The sequence below is a fragment of the Danio rerio genome, chromosome 17 (assembly GCF_052040795.2).
Source record: "Danio rerio strain M-AB ecotype USA chromosome 17, GRCz13ab, whole genome shotgun sequence".
Classification (NCBI taxonomy): Eukaryota; Metazoa; Chordata; class Actinopteri; order Cypriniformes; family Danionidae; genus Danio; species Danio rerio.
The window spans coordinates 33,428,040-33,453,751 of record NC_141037.1 but is presented as its reverse complement, the minus strand read 5'-3'; the positions used below and the strand labels follow the sequence as shown (position 1 = coordinate 33,453,751).

General features: G+C 40.3%; 3 protein-coding genes across 8 annotated transcripts in view; 1 reads left to right on the top strand and 2 right to left on the bottom strand.

Moving 5' to 3' along the window:
* The window catches only part of LOC147839992 (uncharacterized), a 782,854-nt gene that overhangs the window by 87,785 nt on the left and 669,357 nt on the right, over positions 1-25,712 (bottom strand). The gene's annotated exons all lie outside the window — the stretch shown is intronic.
* The window catches only part of insyn2ab (inhibitory synaptic factor 2Ab), a 207,493-nt gene that overhangs the window by 42,912 nt on the left and 138,869 nt on the right, over positions 1-25,712 (bottom strand). The window lies entirely within an intron of this gene.
* On the top strand, positions 5,185-9,178 carry LOC147839993 (uncharacterized). Of its 3 annotated transcripts, none has more exons than XM_087290723.1 (10): positions 5,185-5,286; positions 5,761-5,864; positions 5,978-6,118; positions 6,338-6,483; positions 6,681-6,817; positions 7,134-7,227; positions 7,314-7,649; positions 7,798-7,984; positions 8,074-8,201; positions 8,718-9,178. In XM_087290723.1, the coding sequence occupies exons 2-10, from the start codon at positions 5,783-5,785 to the stop codon at positions 9,036-9,038; spliced, it is 1,572 nt and encodes a 523-aa protein (XP_087146849.1). In that variant the 5' UTR covers positions 5,185-5,286; positions 5,761-5,782; the 3' UTR covers positions 9,039-9,178. The 3 variants fall into 3 exon arrangements, with proteins under 3 accessions (XP_087146849.1, XP_087146850.1, XP_087146848.1); XM_087290724.1 differs by lacking the exon at positions 5,185-5,286 and adding an exon at positions 5,535-5,625; XM_087290722.1 differs by lacking the exon at positions 5,185-5,286 and having other exon boundaries at positions 5,535-5,864.

Here is a 25,712-nt window from a genome sequence, read left to right as displayed (position 1 = left end):
TGGGTAGGCTAAATTGTTTGTAGTGTATGTGTGTTTAGGAGTGTGTATGGATGTTTCTCAGTGATGGTTGCAGTTAGAAGGGCATCTCCTGCGTAAAACATATGCTGGATAAGTTGGCGGTTTATTCCACTGTGCCCCAGATTAATAAAGGGAACAAGCCAAAAAGAAAATGACTGAATGAATGAATATAAATTCAAAAAATAGAATTAGAAATTTAGAATTACTCATTAATAGATTGGAGTGGAGAGTGTATGTAAATAAAGACAATTTCTATTGTTACATGAACTACCCTCGAATCTAATATAAACAAGATGGCCTATTTATTAGATTGTTCCTACTTAACTCAGTGAAACTATTCTAACCATCGGCTAAAAAATCCTACACCATCTTTTCAAAACATGGCTATGGATTTTACAACAGGGAATAAATTAGAGTTGTTATAGGTCACGGATGTTTGGTGGAAAAAAGGTGGACCCTTTTTATTTCAGTGAAAGCATGAATGTGTGGATCGAACTGCAACATTATGTATACATTTCAGTTCTTTTGAAATAAACATTGATCAGACTATAAGCGCGTGTGTGTTTGTGTGTGTGTGTTTTATCACTGTGAGCTGGCTCTTGGTTATTGCAGACATCAGCTCTGTCCTCTCCTGCTGGAGGTCTGCCCTGAAAGAGGAACACTGCTACGCTCCAGAATAACCTCTGAAAAACTGACACAGGCAGCAAAAGCACGTCTCGCATTACATACCGTGTAATAGAACGGCTAATGTTTCTTTCACAATGGTGTGGCATGTCGTTGAAATTCAGTGAATGCTATTAGGACATAACCCGTGTTTGCACATGCTAATGAGAATAATGCATGATAATGTCAGTCATAGTGGTTTCCGATGATACTCCCTTGACTTATATGAGCTGGAAGTTGCTCATGGACAATATATCTGTTGATCAGAAAAAGCAGAATGTAGAACTTTTTTTTTAATCTAAATGTGAGGAAATGTGAGTGGTTCTTGTAGGATTGTGTATGCAGTTAGATTAGTATCAATAATACTTCACAAAAAAACATGATACACATGCGTAACTATGGTTGGGTACTAAAACTTATGTAACCGGTATGCACCGAATCAGCATATAAATTTCAATGCCTAAATTTGGTGCAACTGATGCTGCGACAAGGATGTAAGAAGCATCAATGGGTAAATCAAAGGCACACATATGTACACATTGTCTCACACCATTTTTAAATCAGTTAATTTCTAAACAACTTTGAAGGATACGATGTTAGGCATCTGTTCTGGTTGTACAGTGCATCCGGTGAGTGATTCCCTTCGTATTTATCAACACGCATGCTTAAACTAAGCATTCTCTATTTTACAAGCAAGGATTGCCAGAGCATCATGACGCAGATGTTTTACAAAAGTTGTATGTAAGGAGGGAAACATGTCAAACTCAACCTCCATTTGCAAGTCTCATTTAATTTATTTTGGCTAGAATAAAAGAAGTTTAAATTTTTTTAAATACCATACCAATGACAAAATTATTAGCCCTTTTAATCTATATTTTGTTTTGATAGTCTACAAAACAAACCATTGTTATATAATAACTTGCCTAATTACCCTAACCTGCCTATTTAACTATGAACCTCGTTAATTCTTTAAATGTCACTTTAAAGCTGTAAGCTGTATAAAAGTGTCTTGAAAAACATAGAGTAAAATGTTATTTACTGTCATCATGGCAAAGATAAAATATATAATTTATTAGAAATGAGTTATTAAAACTATTATGATTAGAAATGTGTTGAAAAATCTTCTCTTAGTTAAATAGAAATTAGGGAAAAACTAAACAGGGGGCTAATAATTCAGGGGGACTAATAATTCTGAGTTCAACTGTAGATTAAAATGCCCAATTTTACAGCAGAAAAAAAGTGTTTACAGCCTGGTACAAAGAAGGATTTTGGTTCATATAGCTAATATTACCCTTCATGACAACTGTGAGGGGATGAATTTTTTTATAACTCATGCGTTTCCTTTGTATTAGGTTATATTAAGTTTGAAATAATTAAGGGCGTGGCCACTTGTTTGACATCTAGGTCTCGCTGGTTGCCGTCACTTCACTTCAGCTGATTCCGGCTGATTAGCTGCTGAACTCAGTATATTCATAATATTGTGTGTTGTTTTATGTGGCTTTAGACAGTCAGTTGCCTTTTGGAATTATTTATTACAATTATCAGATGATATGGCATGTTGTGTGCACTTACTTGTGATCACAAACCATTCACATGGCCTCTATTTCCCAGGTGAGTGAAATTAAACACTTATACCAGATATATAAATGTATTTGTTTTACTTAGAATCATTTATCATTTATAGTTTTCTTTAGACCTGTAATGCACTCCAGAATCCGACAGATTGATTAGCTGTAGGCTCTAGAACAGTCATATGAAACGTTGTCACAGTGTTATACCTGGATTACAACAATAGTCTTGCATTTATTAACATAGACTATATCTGAAGTGTTTCGAAGTAATTTGCGTTTTTCTCCTGTAGAAAAATGTCATAAGAACAATGTTTAGTGGTTTAATGTAATACAACAGCGTTTTTAGAAGTCTAAACACTTTATTGATATAGTGTACAACCAAGCACATGTGGTCAGAACACAAACGAATCACAGGTAATGAAGTATTAAGCATTTCTCCCATAGGAAAGCCTTTCTAAGCAGGATGCCAACATGCATCTTTAGCTCCACTCACGCTCCGCCTCTTTGCCCTGATTTGGTATCCCCCAGTTGGTGCGATGACACGAAAACAAAATAGCAACGGTTGGCCAAGCGTACAGGTAACTTCTTTTGGGTTCTTAGTAAACCTATGGGTGACGTCACGGATACTACGTCCATATTTTTTACAGTCTATGGACAAATTTAATAAAACATTTGAGGGCGCATGGAATCAATGGACTGTCTTTGACAGCTTGTGACATCATCTTGCAGTTCCACTGAGAACATTTACATGGACACCAATACTCAGATTTTACCATTATTAGGACAATACTCTGATTAAGAGTCTACAGCGGAGGTTTTTTCATTCCATTTGCCATGCGGTATCAAATTCGATTATAACAACACTCTTTCACCAGTCCTTACTTCATGTTCTCATCCAGTACCTCAGTTTGTCACGGCGTATGAACAATATGTTGCTGAATGAAAGTGAAACTGCCGATCCGCAGTAAAGGTCGAAAAATAAAAAAATGAAAAACCCGAAATTACATGAAACTCCAGAGGAAACGTGGATAGCGCGGTGATACAATGATCCTTATCAATCTATGTGCAACAACATGTAAAACTGGATATAATAAACATTCAAAAAGCAACTCATGTAAACACCTTAATCATATTATTCAGATTGAGTCAAATAATAGATTACTGATGTCCATGTAAACGTAGTCACAAGCCCCAACCCTAGAAAAATGGTGTTTCCTGATTTTGATGACTGCCTTTTCACATGTTTGTAGTAAGCTAATGTAATGTTAACTGCATAGTGCAAATCTTGAATTTATGCTAACAAATGATCAAAAAAATATAATAATGCTATTCAATTCAAATATCTAAAATATGAATTAATGTATACTTTAAACTTTAATTATATTGTTCATTTAAGATGATAAAATATGTATTTTTTGTCAAATAAAGGATTTTTCTAGTCGTACACCATAATTTCATGGCTCAAAAGTATCGGTTCAGGTACCGTTTGGCACCAGTACCATATTCAAAGTGTTTTAAAAGTACAGTCACACTACTCTCACACAGCTTACTCGTAATCTTTAGCCCTGGGGGGCTGGTGTCCGGTAGATTTTAACTCCAACTTGCCTCATATATCTCACTGTGGCAACTGTCATACATGATGCCTAGCTCATATTTTCTATTATCAAGGTAACAACAATAACCAAGAACAAATATACATATACACACACACACACACACACAACACACAACATATACACACAACATATATAAAATTGGCTTTTTTCCTATATTATATATATATATATATATATATATATATATATATATATATATATATATATATATATATATATATATATATATATATATATATACACAGCAAAATATGGGGACCCAAAACAACTCTATGGGTGTTAATTTCAACACTTTGAAAGTGTCTCATGGGGTCCACTCAAAACAAAGTTAAATCAACACTTTCAAAAGGGTTGGCATATTGACACCGAAGTAAGGGTTAATTTTAACTCTGGGCAGAGTTAAAAAATTTAACTATATTTAACACCACCTGGTGTAATATATTGTTATTTTATTCAACTCTCTTGAGTGTAAATATGGTAAAAAGGTCAAATAGACTGTAAATTACAAAAGAAAAAAACATTTTATTTGAAAACATTCACCACTTCAACAATTCATTCAGTTTTTAAAATGCAACAATGTCAAATATGCTTTAAATGTTTTATTAGTACAGACAGTATCAACAAAATATGTACACAGCAAATTTACCGGTGTTGATTTACTGGTGTTACAACAAAGTGTTAAAATAAAGTGTTGCGTCAACGCTATACAGATTGAGTTAAACACCAAAAGCGTCAGTTTCGATTAAGAGTTGGTGTCATTTTATATCGTTGCAAAGGCAACTCCTTAAGCGTTAACCAGGCCACACCTCCATGAACGTGCAGACGTCCTTTTGATTCAACCAGACCACATGCAGACGCCATTTCAAATGCTGCAAGTGGAATAAAGTTGGTAAGTCTAATATATAAATCTTATTATACAGATTCATTGTGTAAATTAAATAACATGTTTTTGTATCTTAGTTTAATCTTTTTTTTTTCATAACGATCAGTTTATCAAGCGTTACACAGCCAAATAATTCAGACGTGATTTTTATTAAGTTAGCCTATATCAGCAATTTTATGAATCATGTAAAGCCACCATAACGCTTATATTAATATTATTATAATTCTCGCACACGGCGATTGCTTTATTTATTTTATTTACCGTATGCACATGTCTGGACATAAGCACAGTGTAGTTAGGCTCGCGCGCTAAGACCATTTTAGCAGGTAAGTCCATTTTAGCAGGTAACGTTATTCAAGGTGAACTATCGCGTGTGGATTTCTTGTAGTGTTCAACAAGTAAATGTGCACATTTCAAAGACAGCGGCTGAACTACTATAACTTGTTTTAATCCAAGGTACATGCTTGGGTTCCTGCTGAATGGTGGCCGACTGACCGTGGATCGGTGAGAGTTTTCGCTGTTAAAAAGTACCGTGGTAAGTTTTTAATGCTGCAACGAAAGTCAGTGATTGCTCACTTCGGTGATAGAACGCACGTTGTGGAATATAAACACACAGTTCAAGACTTCAGATGAATGAAACGACTAATCTACATTATCGACAAAAACTGTTGTCAGATATTTTAATGTAAGGGCATAATCTTACGCGAATGTAAGAGATTGCAATAACAAGGTTTAGCCGTCAAGGCGCTATAGCTTAAGACATTACAGCTGCCAGGAAACAATAGAAGAAGACAGCGCGCGTAACGGTAGTCAGAATGAGTCCAAAACAGACGATAATACATTCATAAAACTCCCTCCAATATATCATTGTCGTGTAAGTGTGCTGCAAAACAACGAACGTTAACTTTAAGTTGTCTTTATTTATAGAAAAATTATTTATTCTTACAATTTATAGTCCAATTATATTACATAAACCAAATATAATGTGTTTATTTCTCTCCACACCAAGAGCTTCACCAGAGGTCAAGACAATGCTTGTCAAAGCACAATATCGAAACCAAAAGAAGTTCATAAAAATCCCAGAGGCTTGCTTTGATTTATTTTTAGCAGAGGGTGAGTGGTATTAAAAATAATATATATTTATTAAAAAAAAGTTTCTCTATCATACGTATCATTAAACGTGAATAAAGCATTTAACAATAATATTTATTTTCCCTCCTTTGCAGTGAAAGAGAAGTTTTCATTACCACAGGATCTTGTAATTACAGTTACAGATGAAACTGGTACAGAGGTGGACGAAGATGTGTTTCCTGATCTAATGAGCACCAGTGGACTGCTTCTTGTTATAAATGCTTTAAATGACAGTGGTGAGTGATAACAGTCTAAGTGAATGCTGCCAATTTTCAGTACTTTACCATATTTTTAATGTCGGCAGTGTTGATGTGGGTAGAAATACAGTCCCATAATGTAAACTAGTATTGACTGTTGTTTTTTTTTTTTTTTTACAAGTACTTAGACCTGTCTTTTTATTTTGATCCAGTATTAAAAAACCTGTTGCCTGTTAACCCCAGTTTTAACATTAACAGGACCCTCCACACCTCAATCTTCAGCCAGCTTTGATACAGATACACTCTCTTTAACTTCAAAAAGCAGTGAGGACAGTGACTGGTTTAGTCCAAAACGCTTTAGAAAGGATGAGGATGAGGCTTCACAAAACTCACAGGCCAGAGATGTGAGTGCAAGTACACAATTCGGGGGGTTTACTTGCAGTATCATAACCATAAGCTTTACATAATCAGTTCCATTAATTTATGTATTATGTGTATAGTACTGACCTTTTCCAGATCAGGATTGAATTTAAATGGCATTTTCAATATTCCTGCATTTCTACCTTTATAATAGGATGTTAATGCTAATTTCTTTTTATAGTTGATCAAACAAATTCTAGAGACAAGACCAGGTGGAGCAAATGTGCTGAGGGAGTATGAAGATACGGGGACAATTACTGATGAGACAAGAAAAGTTATGGTGAACATTCTAGTAGCCCACATGATGGAGACAGAAGGGTAATTATCAAAAACAATGTTGTTTTTTTATGGTTATAGCAGTAAACAATAGTCAACATTTGAAATGAATCAAAATCTTTTATCAAAGTATTAAATCTATTGTACTACACCCATTCTTGTCAAAGGACAATTTTGAAAAACATTTTTTCATACACATCAAATGTTGACTACTATATAGATTATAAATTGTATAGTGTGAAGTTGAGTGCTAGAAATGTAATAGTGCTAATCTTTTAAACATTTAATTGAACAAATTTTAATAACATTTGTTAATTCTCATCAATGTTAAGTAACATTGAGTACTCCTGTTCTTCAGGAGAGTTCCACACCGCCTTACCAAACAGAAGTATGGTTTGGGAATTATCACCTTGTTTCCCTCACTCAGAGATCCCCAAGGGAGGACTGGATATGTATATATATATTAATGGAGTGTTAAATGTTGAATCTGAATTTGTGTCATTTTGAATTTATTAATTTTTGAATTTATTAATGTCAGGAACATTTTTATGATGGCCAGAAAAACTCTGGATTCTTGTCGTGGCGACTCAAAACCGTACAAAGGGGGACAAAACCTTCTGGAAATAAAGATGATCCTAAAACAGAGGAAAAGGGGGGTCCTTTGCTTGACCGACAGCTGTGTCACCCTGAAGATCAGCTGGACAGTGATCAAAGTCTAGAGGCCATCTCTCTGATGAATCATACAAGCGACCGTGAGGTCATCATGCAGAAGATGAGGGCAACATTTAAATACAGACAACGTCTTGTGCGTGATCCAGAGAAATCCACCACTATTCTCTCTGTTTTTCCTCGATTTCTGGATACGAAAGGATTGGTATGAATTGTCTTTTTAAATATATTTTATTTATAAATATAAAAAAATTTAATTGAAATGTTAGTTTCACAGATGTGGTGAAATAGTGACCATCACATTTAGCTTGTAATATTTTATAGTAATGGAATGTTTTCTTCTGATTTCTCAGATTCTCCAGGACTTTACACTCCTGTTCGGGTCAGAAACGGCTTCCAGACTCTTGGAAAGGTGGCCAACAGTTTTCAAGTCAAAGATTATCAAGCTAGCAGAAACCTTGACATCCACTCCACTGCTGAAAAGATTGCTGTCATCTGCCAAACAGAACAAAGAAAGCAGCGAGGCAGAGGATTTCCCAGGTACAGATGTAACTGATGTAATGGTGCAGTGAAAATCTTTTGAATGTTATTTTACTGTCTATGTTTAACTTTTTACTTGTCTTTTTCAGAGTGGGACAGTGACATATCATCCTTTCTTCTACTTCTGCATTTTTTGTCGCCCCAAGTTTCTGGAAGAAAGAAAATCCAGAAGATGAGCATCTCACAGGCAATTGACCATCTGGTGGTTTTTCAAAAGGTAGGTAACTGGTGATGATACAAGAGCTGTAGACATTATACCTTCAATTAATGCATTAACTTCTCCAGTTGATAATACACTATGAGATAAGTGTAATATGAAGTGCTTGATTTATCAAATTTTCGAAACCTAAACTGGAATTAAGCTTGTTGGCGCTTGTATCATTTTCTGTGTCTTTTGATCTTAGTGTTCAATTGAGTTAAACAGACTCAAACTATGACTGTAAGATGCACATATTGCCAGTAAAGCCGGTTCTATAATCAGTTCTAAATCTGAAACATCAGGGTTATATGTTCTGTTTATTAAGTAACCTCTAGGGATTTCATTTCTTTGTTTTATTTGGACTTAACCTGTGAGAGCCTCAGAGATTTACAACTAATCACAGAATTGCTTCCCTGACAAAATGACACATTTAAGTCACAGCTTTTGCAATATTGCAAAATCAATTTAATGTTGACTTTGTAGTCATAATGTTAACTGATAATGCTTAATTTGCCTTTTTTTTTCCTCAATCAGGCATGCCGGAGTATTCAGGAACACCTCGAGACAGAAGACAATCGTCAACCTTACATTCTTGCCATAGGAAGCAGCAAGGAAGCCATCAGTCAGTTCTTCATTGTGCTTGACAAAAAGCTCATCCCATGTCAAGAATCCTCTTCACTAGCGGCAATCGATGAACTGTTCAAGGTCCATTTTGTGTTCAGTATCAGTTATGATCCTCCACTTAAAGGTTTGTTCACATTTCTCCAGACCACAGTATACAGAATTGATGTTGGCAGCACAAGTGAAACCCCAAGGGTGAAGGAGCTCAGAGCTAAATTACTGAATGATGTTTAGATGCTACATCTGTAAATCACTGTTTGCTACAACTGTAAAATTAATTCGGCACCTTAAACTTGTTCATAGTTTGTATCCTGGCAAGAAGTTTGAGTTGGTTTGTGCTCAGGATGGTTGCTTCCTACAATTTAAAAGTTATGCAGGGTTTAAAAAACATTTAACCAGATTTCATTTTAGGGGTGTGGCATCAAGCAGTGGTAACATATCTGTTCAAAATCAGCATGCTCCAAATCCTGACGAAGCACTTGTGTCTGACACAGAGCAAATGACAGATAATGATGCTCAAGTGGTTGAATGTTCTTCTCTTTCAAGGGATAGTTCAAGGGAAATGTGTGCATCCATAATTGCCAAATTGCAGGCTAATGGTGTTGCAAACAATTTAATTTTGTCTGTTATTGAAAGCATGGAGGATTTTGTTAATGATTTCCATACTAACTTAAGGGAGAGCATTTTAAATGTTGTGCCTGTTGGTAGCACAACTAGAAGTTCAGTTGAAGAGGTTTTTAATAATTTTCATAATTCATTCTCAGATTTTAATACAGACACTAAATGGAGAAAATATTTCAGCAAGAAATGGGGAGTTGTTGAACCCACTGAAATTCACTTGGGAGTCAGGTACGATTCAAGAAGAAATACGACCTCTGGAATGTATGAACAAACAACAGTTAATGACACCTTTATTTACATCCCTCTGCTCAAAACTCTGGAGTTCATTTTTAGAAATGAGGAAGTATGTAAACTGATTCAAGAACAAAGGCAAAGTGACATGTATAGAGAATTTTGTGATGGGCAGTATTACAAAAGGCATCCATTGTACTCCATCTGTAATAATGCACTTCAGATCCAAATTTACTATGATGATTTTGAAACAGCTAATCCATTAGGATCTAAACAAGGAATCCATAAACTTGGCTGTATATATTTTGTGCTTCGTAACCTACCATCACATGTAAATTCATCCTTGATGAACATACATCTAATTTCTTTATTTCATTCTGAAGATGGAAAAAAGTATGGCATGGACAAAATACTTGGCCCATTGATTGATGATGTTAAAGTTCTTGAGCAGAAGGGAATGAAGGTGTCTTTTTCTGAGGAGCCCATTTTTGGTACAATTGCTCAAATTACTGGCGATAACCTGGGTCTAAACGGTATTCTTGGTTATGTTGAATCTTTTTCTGCAAAACATTACTGCAGATTGTGCCTTACTGACAAGGTCTTAGCACAGGAAGTATTTAGCGAGGATGATCCAAGGGTGATTTTGCGCAACCGAAACCAAAATGAGAAGCATTACAAGTATCTTGCTGACAACCCTAATGAAAACTCCTGTTATGGTATTAAAAGAAATTCTATACTCAACACCTTGACTTACTTTAATGTATCTGAGAACTTTGTGCTGGACATTATGCATGATATTCTGGAGGGAGTGGCACAGTATGAAGTAAAACTGCTTTTTGAATATATGAGTTGCGGTCTAATACCTTGTGATTCCATTCCTCAAAGACTGTATGCCTTCAACTATGGTTTTTTGGACCGAAATAACCGCCCAACCAAGGTCAACCTTCAGCACCCAGGAAACAGTATTGGACTTAATGCAAGTCAGACATTGTGTCTCATCAGGAACATCCCTCTCATATTTGGAGATGTAGTTCCAGAGGGAGATAAGCACTGGCATTTGATGTTGCTGCTCTTGCAAATTGTTGACATTGTGTTTCCCCTTCGGGGGGAACTTCAGCACTATAAGTGGATTTGATTTGTAAAATCCACGCATTGGGAGGTTCGGTTCAGAAGCTACTCGTCTGAAAGAGTATTGAACGGGCCAATTAAGAATGAATTGGCAGCGCAAGCCTGCGCAGGTGAGCGGCATAAGCAATCAACTGAGTATATAAGCTCACCTGGCGCCAGCAGACGCTATCCTTTTCGCTTCAGAGACTTTCTGATCGAGTCGATGAGGGTTCCTCCTGCTGTGACCAGCGATTCTGAGCGAACGAGAGCATTCTCCCGGTCCAGAGTGTGTACACGCAGTGGCAGACGGTCGAGCTGGGTTTCTCCCTTGCCTGGCGTTCTTTGGGTCCGGTCCTCCAGAGCGGTGCGTATAAAGTTGCAAACTTCACAGAAAGAGCAACACAGTCGTGCAGCACGTCCTTATCAGGACGGCGCTCCGACTGTGCGTTTCTGGATGCGGTGGTTTCCTGTCCTCGGATGATGGGCGCGGGCACTGCGTTACATGTCTGGGGGTCCAGCATGTTAATGCGCTGCTCGCGGGCAGTTCATGTCGTCATTGCGATGCCATGACTGTTGCGCAAGATCGCGGTTAGCCTTTGCAAAAGGGTGAACCACCCCAGTTGTCCCCTGCTCTGCAGCGGGCACTCGGGCAGATCTGAGGGTTTCAGCGAGAGATAATCCGTCGCCCACGGGCCCGCGGACCTCCCGCTCCTCTAAGCGCTCCATCCAAGCTTCGGGCGGGGGAAGCGATCCGTCTAACAGATGGTAGCCCTTACGCCCGATGACACCGGAGACCAGATGTCCACCGCGGCATCGGAGGGTGGGCTTTCATTGTCCGATGATGATCCAGACCCGCTCGCCCCCTTCGGGCTGGTGAGCGCTGTCACTACGGATCCTGAAACGGACATGTTAGCCGTGCTTTCCCGGGCTGCTTCGGCCGTGGGTTGGAGATGGTTTATCCCCCAGCTCCGCGGCCGGACCGACTAGAGGGGCGTTCCCTTCTTCCCGGAGGTGCACAGTAGGCTCACGCGGTCTTGTAAAGCACTTTTTTCTGCTCGTGCTGCGTGTTCCTCCACCCTAACCACTCTTGACGGTGAAACAGCCAGGGGGTATGTGGCGATTCCTCAGGTTGAGTGCGCGATGGCGGTAAATCCGCGCGGCGCCTCTTCTTGGCGGGATCCGCCTCGTCTCCCATCCAAAGCCTGTAAGTTATCTACCTCCCTCGGAGCTAGAGCTTACATAGCTGCGGGCCAGGCTGCTTCAGCCTTGCATGCGATAGCCACCTACTAGCGCTACCAAGCGCAGGCGCTGGCCGAGCTGCACGAGGGTGGGTCCAACCCAGGCTTACGAGCTTCGCACCGCCGCCGACTTAGCTCTTCGGACTACTGAGTCCGCTGCGTGTGCGTTGGGAAGGACGATGTCCACATTAGTGGTCCAGGAGCGCCACCCCTGGCTGATATGCGCAAAGTCGACAAAGTCCGCTTTCTTGACTTCCCCATATCCCCAGCCAGGTTCGGCGACACTGTCTGTGAATTCACCCAGGAATTCAAGGCGGTGAGAGAGCAGTTGGTGGGTGATGTCTTATCGGCGGTCCGTAGCCCGCTCCGCCCGCCGTGCCATTCATACCTGCTCCTCGCCGAAGGCGCCCGCCTACGAGAGCTGCTCCGCCCCCGCACACGCCTCAGGCGAAGCGAGCGCGTCGGGCACCTCGGAAGCAGGCAGCCCCCCTGCCCAGAACGCCGCTAAGTCCGGCAACGGACCGCGAAGCGCCCCTGGGACAGGCCATCTGGAGAAGAGGGAACTTGCTCTTTCCCCGCTGGAGGGCGGGGCCCCATTTCCAACGGCACTTTTTACTGCCATGAAAACATTATGAAAGGGCACTTTTCACTTCCCCAGATGTGACAGCCCGAAATCTGCCAGTCTGGGACGCTATGCTTTCTAGCTTGCAGATTCGGTGCGTTTCGCCAGTGGCTCACGAGCGCTGGGAGGACGGTCTCCTTTCTCCCACCCCTCGAGCCTCCCCTCCGGAGCTCGGGTTTGGAGTGAGAGCAAATATCTCACCTCCAGCTTTTCCGTGGGACCCGCGAGCTTCCCGGATCAGCACACCCACTTCGCGCTGCCCCACTGCTGGTACGTCAGCGATTGTAGCGATGAGTCCATTAGCGAGAGCTCTGCCTGCCTGGTTAGCGCGGGCCAGCTCTTCGCGGTGGCTCATACGCACAATCAGACTCGGCTATGCGATTCAGTTCGCGAAACGGCCCCCCAAGTCACGGGTGTGTATTCACCAGGGTCAGCCCCCTGTCCGCCCCTGTCTTGCGAGAGGAGATTGCTGTCCTCCTGGCGAAGGATGCAATCGAGCCGCTCCCTCCAGCCGAGATGGAGAGCGGGTTTTACAGCCCACGCTTCATCGTGCCCAAAAGAGCGGTGGGTCACGGCCAATCCTAGATCTGCGCGTTTTGAACCGCTGCCTGCACAAGCTGCCGTTCAGAATGCTCACGCAGAAGCGCATCCTCCGGTGCGTTCGTCCTCTGGGTTGGTCTGCAGCATTAGACCTGATGGACGCGTATTTCCATGTCTCCACTCTTCCTCGCCACCGACAGTTTCTGCGGTTTGCGTTTGAAGGTCGAGCTTGGCAATACAAAGCCCTCCCCTTCGGGCTCTCTCTGTCTCCGCGGGTCCTCACCAAGCCCGCGGAGGGTGCCTCAGCGCCCCTTCGGCTCGCGGGCATCTGCATACTCAATTTCTTTACGACTGGCTGATTTTTGCCCTCTCTCAGAGCAGTTGATTATGCACAGAGACAAAGTGCTCTGGCACTTCCACCTGTGGGGGTTTCAGGTCAACCGAGAAAAGAGCAAACTCGCCCCCGTGCAGAGGATCTCTTCTCTCGGGCTGGAGCTGGACTCGGTCACCATGGCAGCGCGCCTCTCCGGAGAGCGCGCTCAGCTGATGCTGTACTGTCTGAGAGAGCTCGACAGTAAAATAGTGGTCCCACTGAAACTATTTCAGAGGCTCCTGGGGCATATGGCATCCGCAGCCGCTTCATGCCGCTCGGATTATTCTATATGAGACCACTTCAGCACTGGCTTCACGATCGAGTCCCCAGACGCGCATGGCACGCGCGCGCACACCGAGTCTCTGTTACTGCGCTGTGTCGCCGCGCCCTCAGCCCTTGGAGCAACCCCTCGTTCCTACAGACCTGGGTGTCTCTAGAACAGGCGTCCAGTCTTGTTGTCGTTTCAGCAGACACTTCCAACACGGGCTGGGGGGCTGTGCGTTGCGGGCATGCGGCTGCGGACCTGTGGAAAGGTACCCAGTTGCATTGGCATATCGCCTGGAGCTGTTGGCAGTGTTCCTCGCTCTCCACCGTTTTTTTCCGGTGCTGGAGCGGCAACACGTGCTGGTCAGGACGGACAGTACGGCGGCGGTGGCGTATATCAGCCGTATAGGGGGTATGCGCTCTCGCCGCATGTCTCAGCTCGCCCGCCGTCTGCTCCTCTGGAGTCATCCGCGGCTGAAATCGCTGCACACCATTCATATTAAGGCAAGCTCAACCGTGCAGCCGATGCGCTCTCACGGCAGCCTTGCGTCCTGGAGAATGGAGACTCCACCCCGAGTCTGTTCAGCTGATATGGGCGCGATTCGGGGAAGCCCAGATCGATCTGTTGCTTCCCCCGAGATCGCTCATTGCTAGTTGTTCTTTCCCTGACCGAGTGCTCTCGGCACGGATGCACTGGCTTACAGCTGGCCTCGGTGCACGCGCAAATACGCGTTTCCCCCAGTGAGCCTGCTCGCGCAGTTACTGTGCAAGGTCAGGAAGAGGACGAGGAACAGGTTGCTGGTTGCGCCCCTCTGGCTCAACCGGACCTGGATGTCAGAGCTCTCCCTCGCGATAGCCCTCCCCTGGCAGTCCCTTCGAGAGAGCACCTACTCTCTCAGGGACAGGGCACCACCTGGCACCCTCGCCGATCTTTGAAGAGATTGTAGACGCGAGGAAGACTTAGGTAACCTCCGATTGTGGTGGCTAATACCGTCACTCGGGCTAGAGCCCCCTCCCCGAGCGCGCCTATGCCCTGACGTGGAGTCTATTCACTGAATGGTGTGTCTCTCGCTGAGAAGACCCCCGTAATTTGCCAGATCAGCGTTGTGCTTTCTTTACGCCGAGAGAAGTTGGAGAGCAGGCTGTCGCCCTCCACACTCAAGGTTACGTGGCTGCCATCTCCGCTCTCATAACGCGGTGGCTGGCAGCACCGTGGGAACGCATAACCTCATCATCCGGTTCCTCAGGGGCGTTAAGCGAATTAATCCACCCCGCCCCCTCTCATGCCCTCTTAGGATCTCGCCCTCGCTACACAAGCCGCGTCAGATCCCTTCGATCCTCGACTCAGTATTTTCTGTCCCTGAAGACAGCTCTGCTGGTCGCGTTGATATCGATTAGAGGGTCGGGGACCCGGAGGCATTTTTCGGTCAGTGACTCGTGCCTGTAATTGGGCTGGCTTCTCTCACGTATGAGACCCCGCCCGCGATATGTGCCCAAGGTTCCTACCACTCCGTTTTAATACGAGGTAGTGAGCCTGCAAGCGCTGCCCTCGGAGGAGGCAGACCCAGCCCTTCTTTATTGTCCAGTTCGCGTTTTGCGTATTATCTGGACCGCACTCAGAGTTTAGATCATCTGAGCAGCTCTTCATCTGTTATAACGGTCGGCAGCAGGGAAGTGCCGTACCGAAATAAGTTCCCACTAGATTGTGGATGCCTTTCTTTCACTATCAGAGCCGAGATGAGCCGCGTCCCCCGAGAGCGCGTGCGCACTCCACTCGGAGTTTCGCATCCTCTCGAGCGCGCGCACGCGGCGCCCCTCTAACAGACTTCTGTAGAGCTGCGGGCTGGGTGACACCCAACACATTTGCAAGGTTTTACAATCTGCGAGTGGAGCCGGTTTCCTCAAGGGTATTAGGTAACCCTTGGTGATTGAGGAAACAATTCGGTAGGGTGTTGAAACACGCTTGCTGCGCCATTTTCCCTAACACGGAGATACGTGCGCCTTTTTATCTGTCAGTAAAGTTCCCCGTCAGGTGAGCCCTGCAGATTCCTCCGTGGCCCCCAGCACTGACTCAGCGGAGGAGTCACTTGCTGGCCCACTACGTTGTAGGTCTGCCCGCTGGTCAGCCCGCGTTTTGGGTAAAGGTGCCTGCTATGCGTGATCCCCACTAGGCGATCCCATATGCTTATTCCGCCACGGTTAAGTCCCCCCCCCTGGGCGGACCCGTGTCTTCCCTCCCCGCTAACCACTCTTTTGCTATGCGTACTCCCCCTTTTTAGGGCTAGTCCATATGTAAATTCTGCCATCTATCCCCCCTCGGGTAACGGATGGCCTCCGCAGCGTCCTCCCTATCGGGATTGCACGCTTCCCAACGTACTGTCGTATTTCCTAGAATTATCTAGATGCTCACGACTTCCCAAAACATATATCTAAATCCGTAAAACTTCTGTTGAAGTAGGATAAATTAGGGCCAGGGACACGTTGGAGGACCGCGCCCCCCATGATGCGGGTGCGTCACGCTTGCTTGACTATCTCCTCATCGGGGGTGTTGGTAAGGTGCAGTCATTATGGCGCTTTCAATGGGCTCCCAATGCGTGGATTTTACAAATCAAATCCACTTATAGTGCTGAAGTTCCCCCCGAAGGGGAACGTTCGAGGTTACTAAAGTAACCCTTCGTTCCCCGAGGAGGGGAACGGAAGCACTATACTCCGTCGCCATAATGACTGTCCCTTAGCTGTTGAAAGTCTCTTCAGCTTAAAAAGGATAGCGTCTGCTGGCGCCAGGTGAGCTTATATACTCAGTTGATTGCTTATGCCGCTCACCTGCGCAGGCTTGCGCTGCCAATTCATTCTTAATTGGCCCGTTCAATACTCTTTCAGACGAGTAGCTTCTGAACCGAACCTCCCAATGCGTGGATTTTACAAATCAAATCCACTTATAGTGCTTCCGTTCCCCTCCTCGGGGAACGAAGGGTTACTTTAGTAACCTCGAACGTTTCTCATTGCATTTCTGAAGGAATGATCATATTTTTGAAGCATCTGATAGTGGAGCACCATCGGTTGTTCAAAGACTTGTATCCTTCTAGAAATCTGATTCCGAAGCATCACCTTATGATTCACTACCCTGAATGCATCAGGCAAATTGGCCCATTGATTCATGTATGGACGATGAGGTACGAAGCAAAACACAGGTTTTTTAAGAAAAATTTAAAAAACTTCAAAAACCTCACCAAATCGCTTGCAAAAAAACACCAGCTGGCAATAGCCTATTACTGGGAATCCTGTACATCGAGGGGTATTGAATCTGGTCCTGTTTCAAATGAGTTGTTGTCTGATCTTGAAAAGTGTGATTTTATTTCAAAGCAACTCAACATTGATCTCTCTAGTGAAGTAACTATCACTCCTTGGGTAAAGTGTCATGGTACGGAGTATCGAAAAAATCTTGTTGTTTGCTTAGATTTGGTTGAGGATGTACCAGTCTTTGGAAAGATTGTTCAAATTTTGATCAAGGATGGAGTTTATTTTTTGGTCTCATGTATGGAATCAGAGTTTGTTGAACATCTCCATGCTTTCAGGGTTTTTGCACAAGAGCACAGCCTTGTTCTCAAAAAAACAGAACAATTGTTTTACTACAAGCCATTTGATTTGCAAATGACATATGGCAATGACAGTTCATTTTATATTGTTTTGGACTGTTACTTGTAAAGTGATTTTATTGGTGGCTTGGTGTTCCATGTTGGAATAAAATTTTGAAAGAGTAATGTAGTAAGATGTGTTTTCTTCACAGTGAATTTATTATTTTTAAATAAAAAAATTTAGAAGCCTTAATATAGTTATCCATAAAAAAGTAACATTTCTTAAATAGTACTGTCAACATTTAAGTAATGTAATATTTGATTCCTATAAGCTTGAATAGATTGTGATTTTTTTATTATTTATTTTTTTGAACAGTGTTCACTCCTGAACAGTGTAGGATTTTAACTCTGTCAGAGTTTGCAACAAAGTTCCTCCTAGCTCTGTAGCAGTGTTGTTGTTATCTGCGTTGGTGTTAATACTTCACTCTTATAGTGTTAATATTTTGACACTGTGTTGGTGTTAAAAGAGGCAACACTGTAGCAGTGTTGTTGTTATTATCTGCATTGGTGTTAATACTTCACTCTTATAGTGTTAATAATTTGACACTGTTTTGGTGTTAAAGAGGCAACACTTTTGAAAGTGTTGAATTAACACTTTGCGGGTGGTTCCCATATATACACTTTTAAAGTGTTGAAATTAACTCTATTGGTGTTAATTTCCGGATTTCAAATTTACTGTGTATGACCAGTGCTCAAAAAGGCTGTTTCAGTCCTTTAGTCCAAACTTGATGTGTTATCAGAGCAATTTGAAAGTTCAATATACAGTATCGTCACTCATAGTTTACTTCTGAACTCATAGTTTTCTTCTGAAATTACATTTTAAACAACTTGGCTTGCAAATCTTTCACTTCTGGTGTTTCCTTGGTCCTCCATATCAAACAGAGCAGTTTAAATGAAGGTATAAATGCTGTAAACTTGTGTGAAAACAAACTGGAGCTAGGAAATCTCATCAAGCATGTCCTGTGAATGAAGTGCTTCCCAGCCACAGGATGACCTTTTTATCCATGACGAAGTAGTAGCTGCTGATCGCTCGTCTGCTGGTTCCTGATGCACGGATATAGGGTGATGCTCATCTAAGAACTCTTCAAGACTCCAGCATGACTAAGAAAAATGTTTGAAAACAAATTGCAATCAAATTCTATGATATATTTAAAAGAACATTTAAAGTAAATAAAACATTCAAGAAATCTAAACTCACCTTTTGAAAATCTTCATGATGATCCACAACTTGACTCTCCCAGCTGGTTGAGGTGACAGGTTATGGAAAAGTAGAAAAAACACACACATCACTGTTGCATCTCCAAAAACAATTAGGTTAACCACTATGACTAGAACTGGACAAACAGGCAGCTGTCTGTCCAGAATCCTGAATTTAACACAACACTTGGAGCAAAATTTAGAGGAGCTTAAAATCTTTTATATCATTTAGTGATGCTGACTTCCCCAAAATATTGGCCACAGTGTAAAAAATATTCATAAACTTCATAAACAACAGTTTTCTGTAAGCGTGTGCGTGCGTGCGTGCGTGCGTGTGCGTGCTTCTTTACCAGATTCAACTTGTTAGGCCCTTTCAGGTCCAGTATTGAGGCCACCTTTACTGGAGTCTAGCAGATGTTTCAGGTCCAAATATAACCTAAAATATTAGGATAAGCAGAAGAGGAAAAGTGCAAAGTAAAGAGCAAAACATTATTTAAGTAACAGTTCACCCACAATACAAAACTTATCACCTTCATGTCATTCATTATTCTTTAATGCTCTAATACCCTCTCAGCTTATTGTGAAACAAATACAGAACTTTATCAAACATACCTTCATTATTATCACCACATATGACCAAGAAGGTGTGCTTGGTCATTTCACCAACTCTGGAAATACACCATCCGTCTCTAATCAGCCACCGTCACAGGGTCTTGTGTTATTGTATAGAGAACTGTGGCTGTTAAAAAAACAACAAAAAATTAGTATCTAACACATATGCATAACCTTCAGATAAAAAGGAGAGATGAACATCACAAAGTATGCCTCACACTTTTTCAGATATCTTTTGATTCAGATGTTGATTATTGATAATAAATCTACAAATCAAACCTGTATCATCATTAGGCTGCTCAAATATGAATCAGTTGATTAATTTTACAGACAGGTGGCTGTTTACAACGCACTAAATTGTCTTTAATAAAAAGGAAATGTTGTGTACAGTACATGCTAAGTTTAGCCTATAGTTTTAAGCACAATATCATGCGGGAGAAAAAGCTTGACTAAGATCTTCCTGACTACAGAAATAGCCTAACTTAACGTCAGACATCCCGAGTTGGGAAAAGTAATTTTCGGGGGATAGAGTTGATTTGCGGGAGGTAGCGGGAGAAATGAGTACCTAAAGAACAATGCTGAGTTGCGCGCGACGTACCTAACGTTAAAGAGCGGTGGGGGTGACTTGCGCGCGACGTACCTGAAGAGCTGGGAGGGATGCGGTGGAGAGGGGTGTGCAAAGTGTTTAATGACCAGGCGGGAGACGCGCGATTTCCGGGAGATTATCATTCATTTGCGGGCATCTACTTGGGCATCTGGGAGTCTCTGTGCATTTGCGGGATAACGTTAACGTTAGTCCCACAACTTCCGGGAGACTTCTGTAACCTTAAAAGTCTGAGAAAGTGCAAACGCGGTCATTTAAAGACATTAATGTTAACATTCCGACTTTAATGGTTGTCAACGCTTAATATAATTCAAGCGTACGTTATCACGCGAGTCTATGGACTAACGGTATATGGACGGCCACGAATGAACCAGTTTAAAAGGGCCGCGGTGTTTAAAACAACCAAATTAACGTACACGAATAACAAACAATCATATGTTTTAGTCAGGAAGCCTTTTACAAGTAAGCATATGTTCATTTACTCACCAGATATGTTTTAGAAACTTTCCTGAGTTTATGGAAACCGTCCTGTGTTGCCGTTAGCATCCGGGCAGAGTAGGTTAGGCTGCTCCGGTGAATCCCTCGCTAGTTTGCTTTGAATTAAAGGAGAAGTGTCGATTTTATTTTACAGATGGGTAACAACGCACAAAATGGCATTAAGCGTGACAGAAATGTGTTGAACATGTACATTTGATGTTTTTATGCATTATGTATGCGTGAGCATATATAAAACATTCTTGAAAAGAAGTGAATAGTAATGCAGTTAAGCTAGATACACAAACGACCATGAATGAACCGCAGAAGTTTAAAATTGTCACTCCATTCTGAAGTTATTAACTTAACAATATGTTTACAACTGTATTTCCTTAGAGAAAGTCAGTAAAATACCAACATTTAGGTAGTTTGACTCACCAGTTGCTGTTCTAAACCTCAGATGGAAAATGGCGTCTGGAAAATTCTTCAGTGACTGGGGCTGCATGAATTCCCGGATGTTGGAAATAACACCACCAAGTGTAGAAAAGATAACTCCTTGATTTCGCACTGAATAAAATCAATTCTAACTCTTATTATATTCATTTATCAAAATCTAACTCTTTAACGTCAACACTTTACTCTGAAATGCTTCAACACCGATGAATTTGCTGTGTATATATATATATATATATATATATATATATATATATATATATATATATATATATATATATATATATATATATATATATATATATATATATAGGAAAAAAGCAAATTTTATATATGTTGCATATATTCAAAACCTATATCAAAACCTATATTAAAACATATATGTTTATATTGGTTCTTTCCGTGTGGGACTATTCCACTACATCTGTTGACATAAAGTGGAACTCGCAGGACCACAGTGCTAAATTAATAAACATAATGATAAATATAAACACAACACTGGATGTAAGAGCAATGTTTAAACTTACAGTATATTGTACATAAGTAACAGACTGTGTGATTATTTTACCCAAAACAGAAACTATAGTGTACACAATTTTTTGATACATTCACAAATAAACAATGTTTAACTTATTGAGTCATTGTAAGACTGAGTTAAAGAAAACTGTGTAGTGCATATAGAGGGAAGAGTGTTTCAACAAGTAGTTAGGCCCACTCATCTGTGTGAAGCACACTCAGAAATGCACAATGTTTTCCTGGAGATAGTATGTAGAGATTTTATGAAAGTGTCTGGTGTATAGAGAGATAAAAGTCTGTGTTTTCTGCAGGAGGTTTGTCAAGCCCACTCACTTTACTTAAAATTGCATAATGTTTTGAGGTATTTATGGGTTGTGTTTTAGTGGGGAGGAGAGGGGAGGGGATCCTGATTTTGGGAGCTGGGACTGTAGTAGATAATATATCAGAAGGAGATAAGGTGATTGGAATGTTGAGTTCTAACAGAAACTGTTAAGTAGTCTAGCCAATCATTCTTAAAAAACAATACTATCCTTTATGTAGCAAGAGCTGAAAGAGACTGTGGAAGAGATGGGTGGAGTCTTTAACAATACTGGTATCATTGCTGGAGCAACATGAAAGGAAAATATGCTGATTGGAGGGAAGATGCGCACTAACGATCTTCATTCATTCATTTTCTTGTCAGCTTAGTCCCTTTATTAATCCGGGGTCGCCACAGAGGAACGAACCGCCAACTTATCCAGCAGTTTTTACGCAGTGGATGCCCTTCCAGCCGCAACCCATCTCTGGGAAACACTAACGATCTTCTCAGTTGTATTTCTTTTAATCATTACCATGATTTTTTTTCTTTTAACATTACATAGTGTGTGCTGTTTAATCCAATTGCATTCATGCTTCCTACAAAAGTAGTCAAACAATGTCATATGATCAATTGTTAATAAATATGCATTTCTTGTCCAAAAACAAGTATTGCTGAATCATTAAAATTTTTTACAATTTTTTCCCTCATGATCGTCCATTTAAAACTTTTTTCATATGCCTAGATGTTGCTAGGTAGTTGCTAAGGTGTTCAGAGTATTTTGGTGTGCCTAATAAGCATCACTGGCTGATCCTTAATTGCATTTTCATGTATTGTCAATGCTTGGAAATGAAGTAAGTGCAAAAGAATCTAAATGCCTTCAAACCAGCAGATCATGCCTTGCGAAATCCCATTGCCATCCAGACACTGACAATCTGTTGCCGTCTGGATAGACTGTGGTAGTCATTGACACACTAATGAGCCAGTCGTGGTAATGATTAAAAAGCAGTTCAGGCGGCTGGATCTCCATTTGGATACATCACCCAGTGACTCTGTCCTTGGAAAGCACTGCATTAATAAGCTGCTATCATTTAATATAATGGTGAAATGAACTCGGTGAGTGGAACAAAATGTGTTAAAGTATACTTGGGGAAGAAAATGATATATTGTTGCTAATTTAAGACATCAATAAATTTAGCAAAGCAACACAAAATCTTCATTTATTTTTTTCCTGAGATCTTGCAAATGTCTCCATAAAAATATTTAAATATGTTATGTGTACATTATATTTTACTTTTGTTAAATTTAATTAACGATTTGAGTTGGGATCTCAGTATGGCTCAAATAGTAAATTAAGGTGCCTTAAACTTTGTGCATTGTTGAAATTGACTACCATTTTGTTATGACATCCACTGAATTAAACTGCTGTAAAACTGCATCCATTCATTTTTTTTTCAAATGTCTTTGTATAAATCTGTTAATCAGCCTTTTTCCGATACTAAATTGTTTAGAGAGTTACAGGATTTTACCTCTTTAATTACCAAGTTCACAAATAATGTCATTGATTTGGTAAAAAAAAAAAACACTCTACTTGTTGTATTTTCAAAGTAAAAAGTAGTTGTGGACTGGATTGTTTTATCTTTTATCACAGTCTTAGACATGTGAATGAATAGTAACAACGTTGGCTTTGATGCATTGTTAGATTTTCATCTTTTCTCCCTAATTTACTCTTGGTGGCTGTTTTTCCCCATTGACTTCCATTATAACCACATTTTTTGGTGCATAAATACACAGTCTTTGTTTTTTTACTCCATTTATTTCTGAGAGCTGAGATGCATATTTTGATTTTCTCAGACACATCAATGTAGGTGCGCAAAGGTCACTTTCACACACTCAGACACGCATACATACACTTTAATTTGCTGTTATACTCCATAGAAAATACAAAAACTAAGCTTTTTTAATGATTAATTATGCCTAGGCATGGGATGATAACCATTTTTAAGGTATACCACAGTTTGGAAAAGTCAAGGTTTTAAAACCGCCATAATGTTCTACTATACCATTCCTAGGGTAAGTGTAAGATGTTTTATTTATTTTCTTTTTTTATTGTTTAATTTTTAGGACAACAGAATCTTCAGCAGAAAAGATATCCAAAGGTGCTGTTTTAAATTGCAAAGAAATCTGTTTTTGAATGAAGAAATCAGCAGTCAATGATTTATTTTCATTATTTAGCATGTTTACTGCTCCAAAATATTTTAAATGTTTCTCAAAATAAAGTATGTTGTGTTCGTTTTAGTTTTTTACCCAGACGTTTAAAAAAAATATATTTTAGAGCAGTAATCACAATACATGAAAGTGATATTTTTATCCAAGGTTATCCCTCAGAATCTTATACCAGCCCATGCCTAATGGTGCCAACTGATGATCAACTATAAAAATTACAAATTTGAAATTAGGGAGAAAAATAAATAAAAGTCAATCAAAAACAACCCATCAAAGGCATTTTTTCCACATGGCCAAGACATTGATAAAAGGTAAAACAAAACAAAAAAAAACTTTTTGAAAAATTTAGCCCACAATTACTTTTTAGATTCAAAATTTGTTATTATGTGTGTGTGTGTGTTTTTTTCACCAAATCAGTGACATCATTTATGAATTTGCCCATTAAAGAGTTAAAATCTTGTAAATTTTCTTAGCAAATTAGTAGCTTTGATTGAGAGTGAGGTTGATTAACAGAAAAAAAATATATATCTGATGCATTTTTACAGCAGTTTAATTTAGTGGATCTTATCATCCCTAACATAATAAAAGGATAGGAAATTTGTGTATTGTTAGGCTTTATAAAAAATAAAAAAATCTAAATATGTGTCAAAATAATATGTTACCAAAAACTATTCTGCCAGCTAAAACACAGAAAATGTTATGGCCAAATTAAAACACAAAATCACTTCAGAGTGGATAAAAACATTCCCAACAGTACAAAAGGGTTAACATTTGTAATTCCGTTCTCTTGGTCTTGACCAAAAAAGACCAAGAATTTGGAAAAAAATTTGTATGTTAGGTCCTGGTAAAGTTAACACTTTCATGTTTAACTCTTAACCTAAAGACTTCAAAAACAAAGCTAAATTGTTTTATGATGTGATGCCTTTAGTCTGTTGCATTCATTTTCAGTCAAAGTGAACCAGAAGCAGACCAAGATCCATCTTTTCAGCAATCTATGCTTGTTTGCTGCACGCCAAGAGTCAGGCAGCAGTGTTTAAGCGTATTCAAATTAACCACACTAACAAACTAACTGCACCTTGTTTTAATTAGCCAAACTTGCCAAGTCTCAACACACAAATTGAAAGAAACATGTTTTTCAAATTTTGGCAACATATGTTATTTTTGTTTAAAGTGAAAGAACAAATTATGTTGAAACTAGGATAGTGTCTGGTTTCCCTTTATCAAAACAGAGCATATCTCTCTGAGTAAATACTAAAGTATTCTTTTCAAGGTTTGTTATTAAAGAGGCATTACAGATACATCAATAGTATATTAGCTTCTGTTTATTAAACTTTCCTTTTAGACACTTCTTTTTTAAGGTCATTTCTGGTTCAGTCACATATTTTAAGATCTTATTCAGTTCCTTATCCCCAATTTCATTGGTCGAACTCCAAGTGTGGGCCACCGTTAAAAATAAATAATGTTAAAGCTAGAAATATAGCTTGCTTCCCTCTATCAAAACAATTGCATAAACCTGTCAGAGTGCCAAAAATACCCTGAAATGGCCATGCTGAGGCACATTAACGTGCTCTCAATAGACTGGCTATGAGACTCTATATTTGAATCAGTTTTAAGCATGTTTGGAGGAAGGAAATTTGTGCATTTCAGGATCTGAAGCTACAGGGAGTTAAATGTGTAGTATAAACCTGCTCCATTAAGATCACGCTTTTCTGGAATTAAACCAGATAAGACATTAAAAATCAAGATTTCCAAAAAAATTATTAATAAATCAAAATATAGAAGTATATTAATACAGTATATCTTTAATCCTACTTGGGTTACAGGCATGCAAACAAGAAGTGTTTTTCCTTCTCATTTTTGAACTGTCACTACAAGCAGTATAGCAAAGAATGCTAAGGTC

Coding starts and splice junctions, on each gene's coding strand:
- LOC147839993 (XM_087290722.1), top strand. CDS start 5,735: ATGTGTTTATTTCTCTCCACACCAAGAGCTTCACCAGAGGTCAAGACA. Junction 6,119..6,337: donor AAATGCTTTAAATGACAGTG/GTGAGTGATAAC, acceptor TAACATTAACAG/GACCCTCCACACCTCAATCT. Junction 7,650..7,797: donor TTCTGGATACGAAAGGATTG/GTATGAATTGTC, acceptor CTGATTTCTCAG/ATTCTCCAGGACTTTACACT.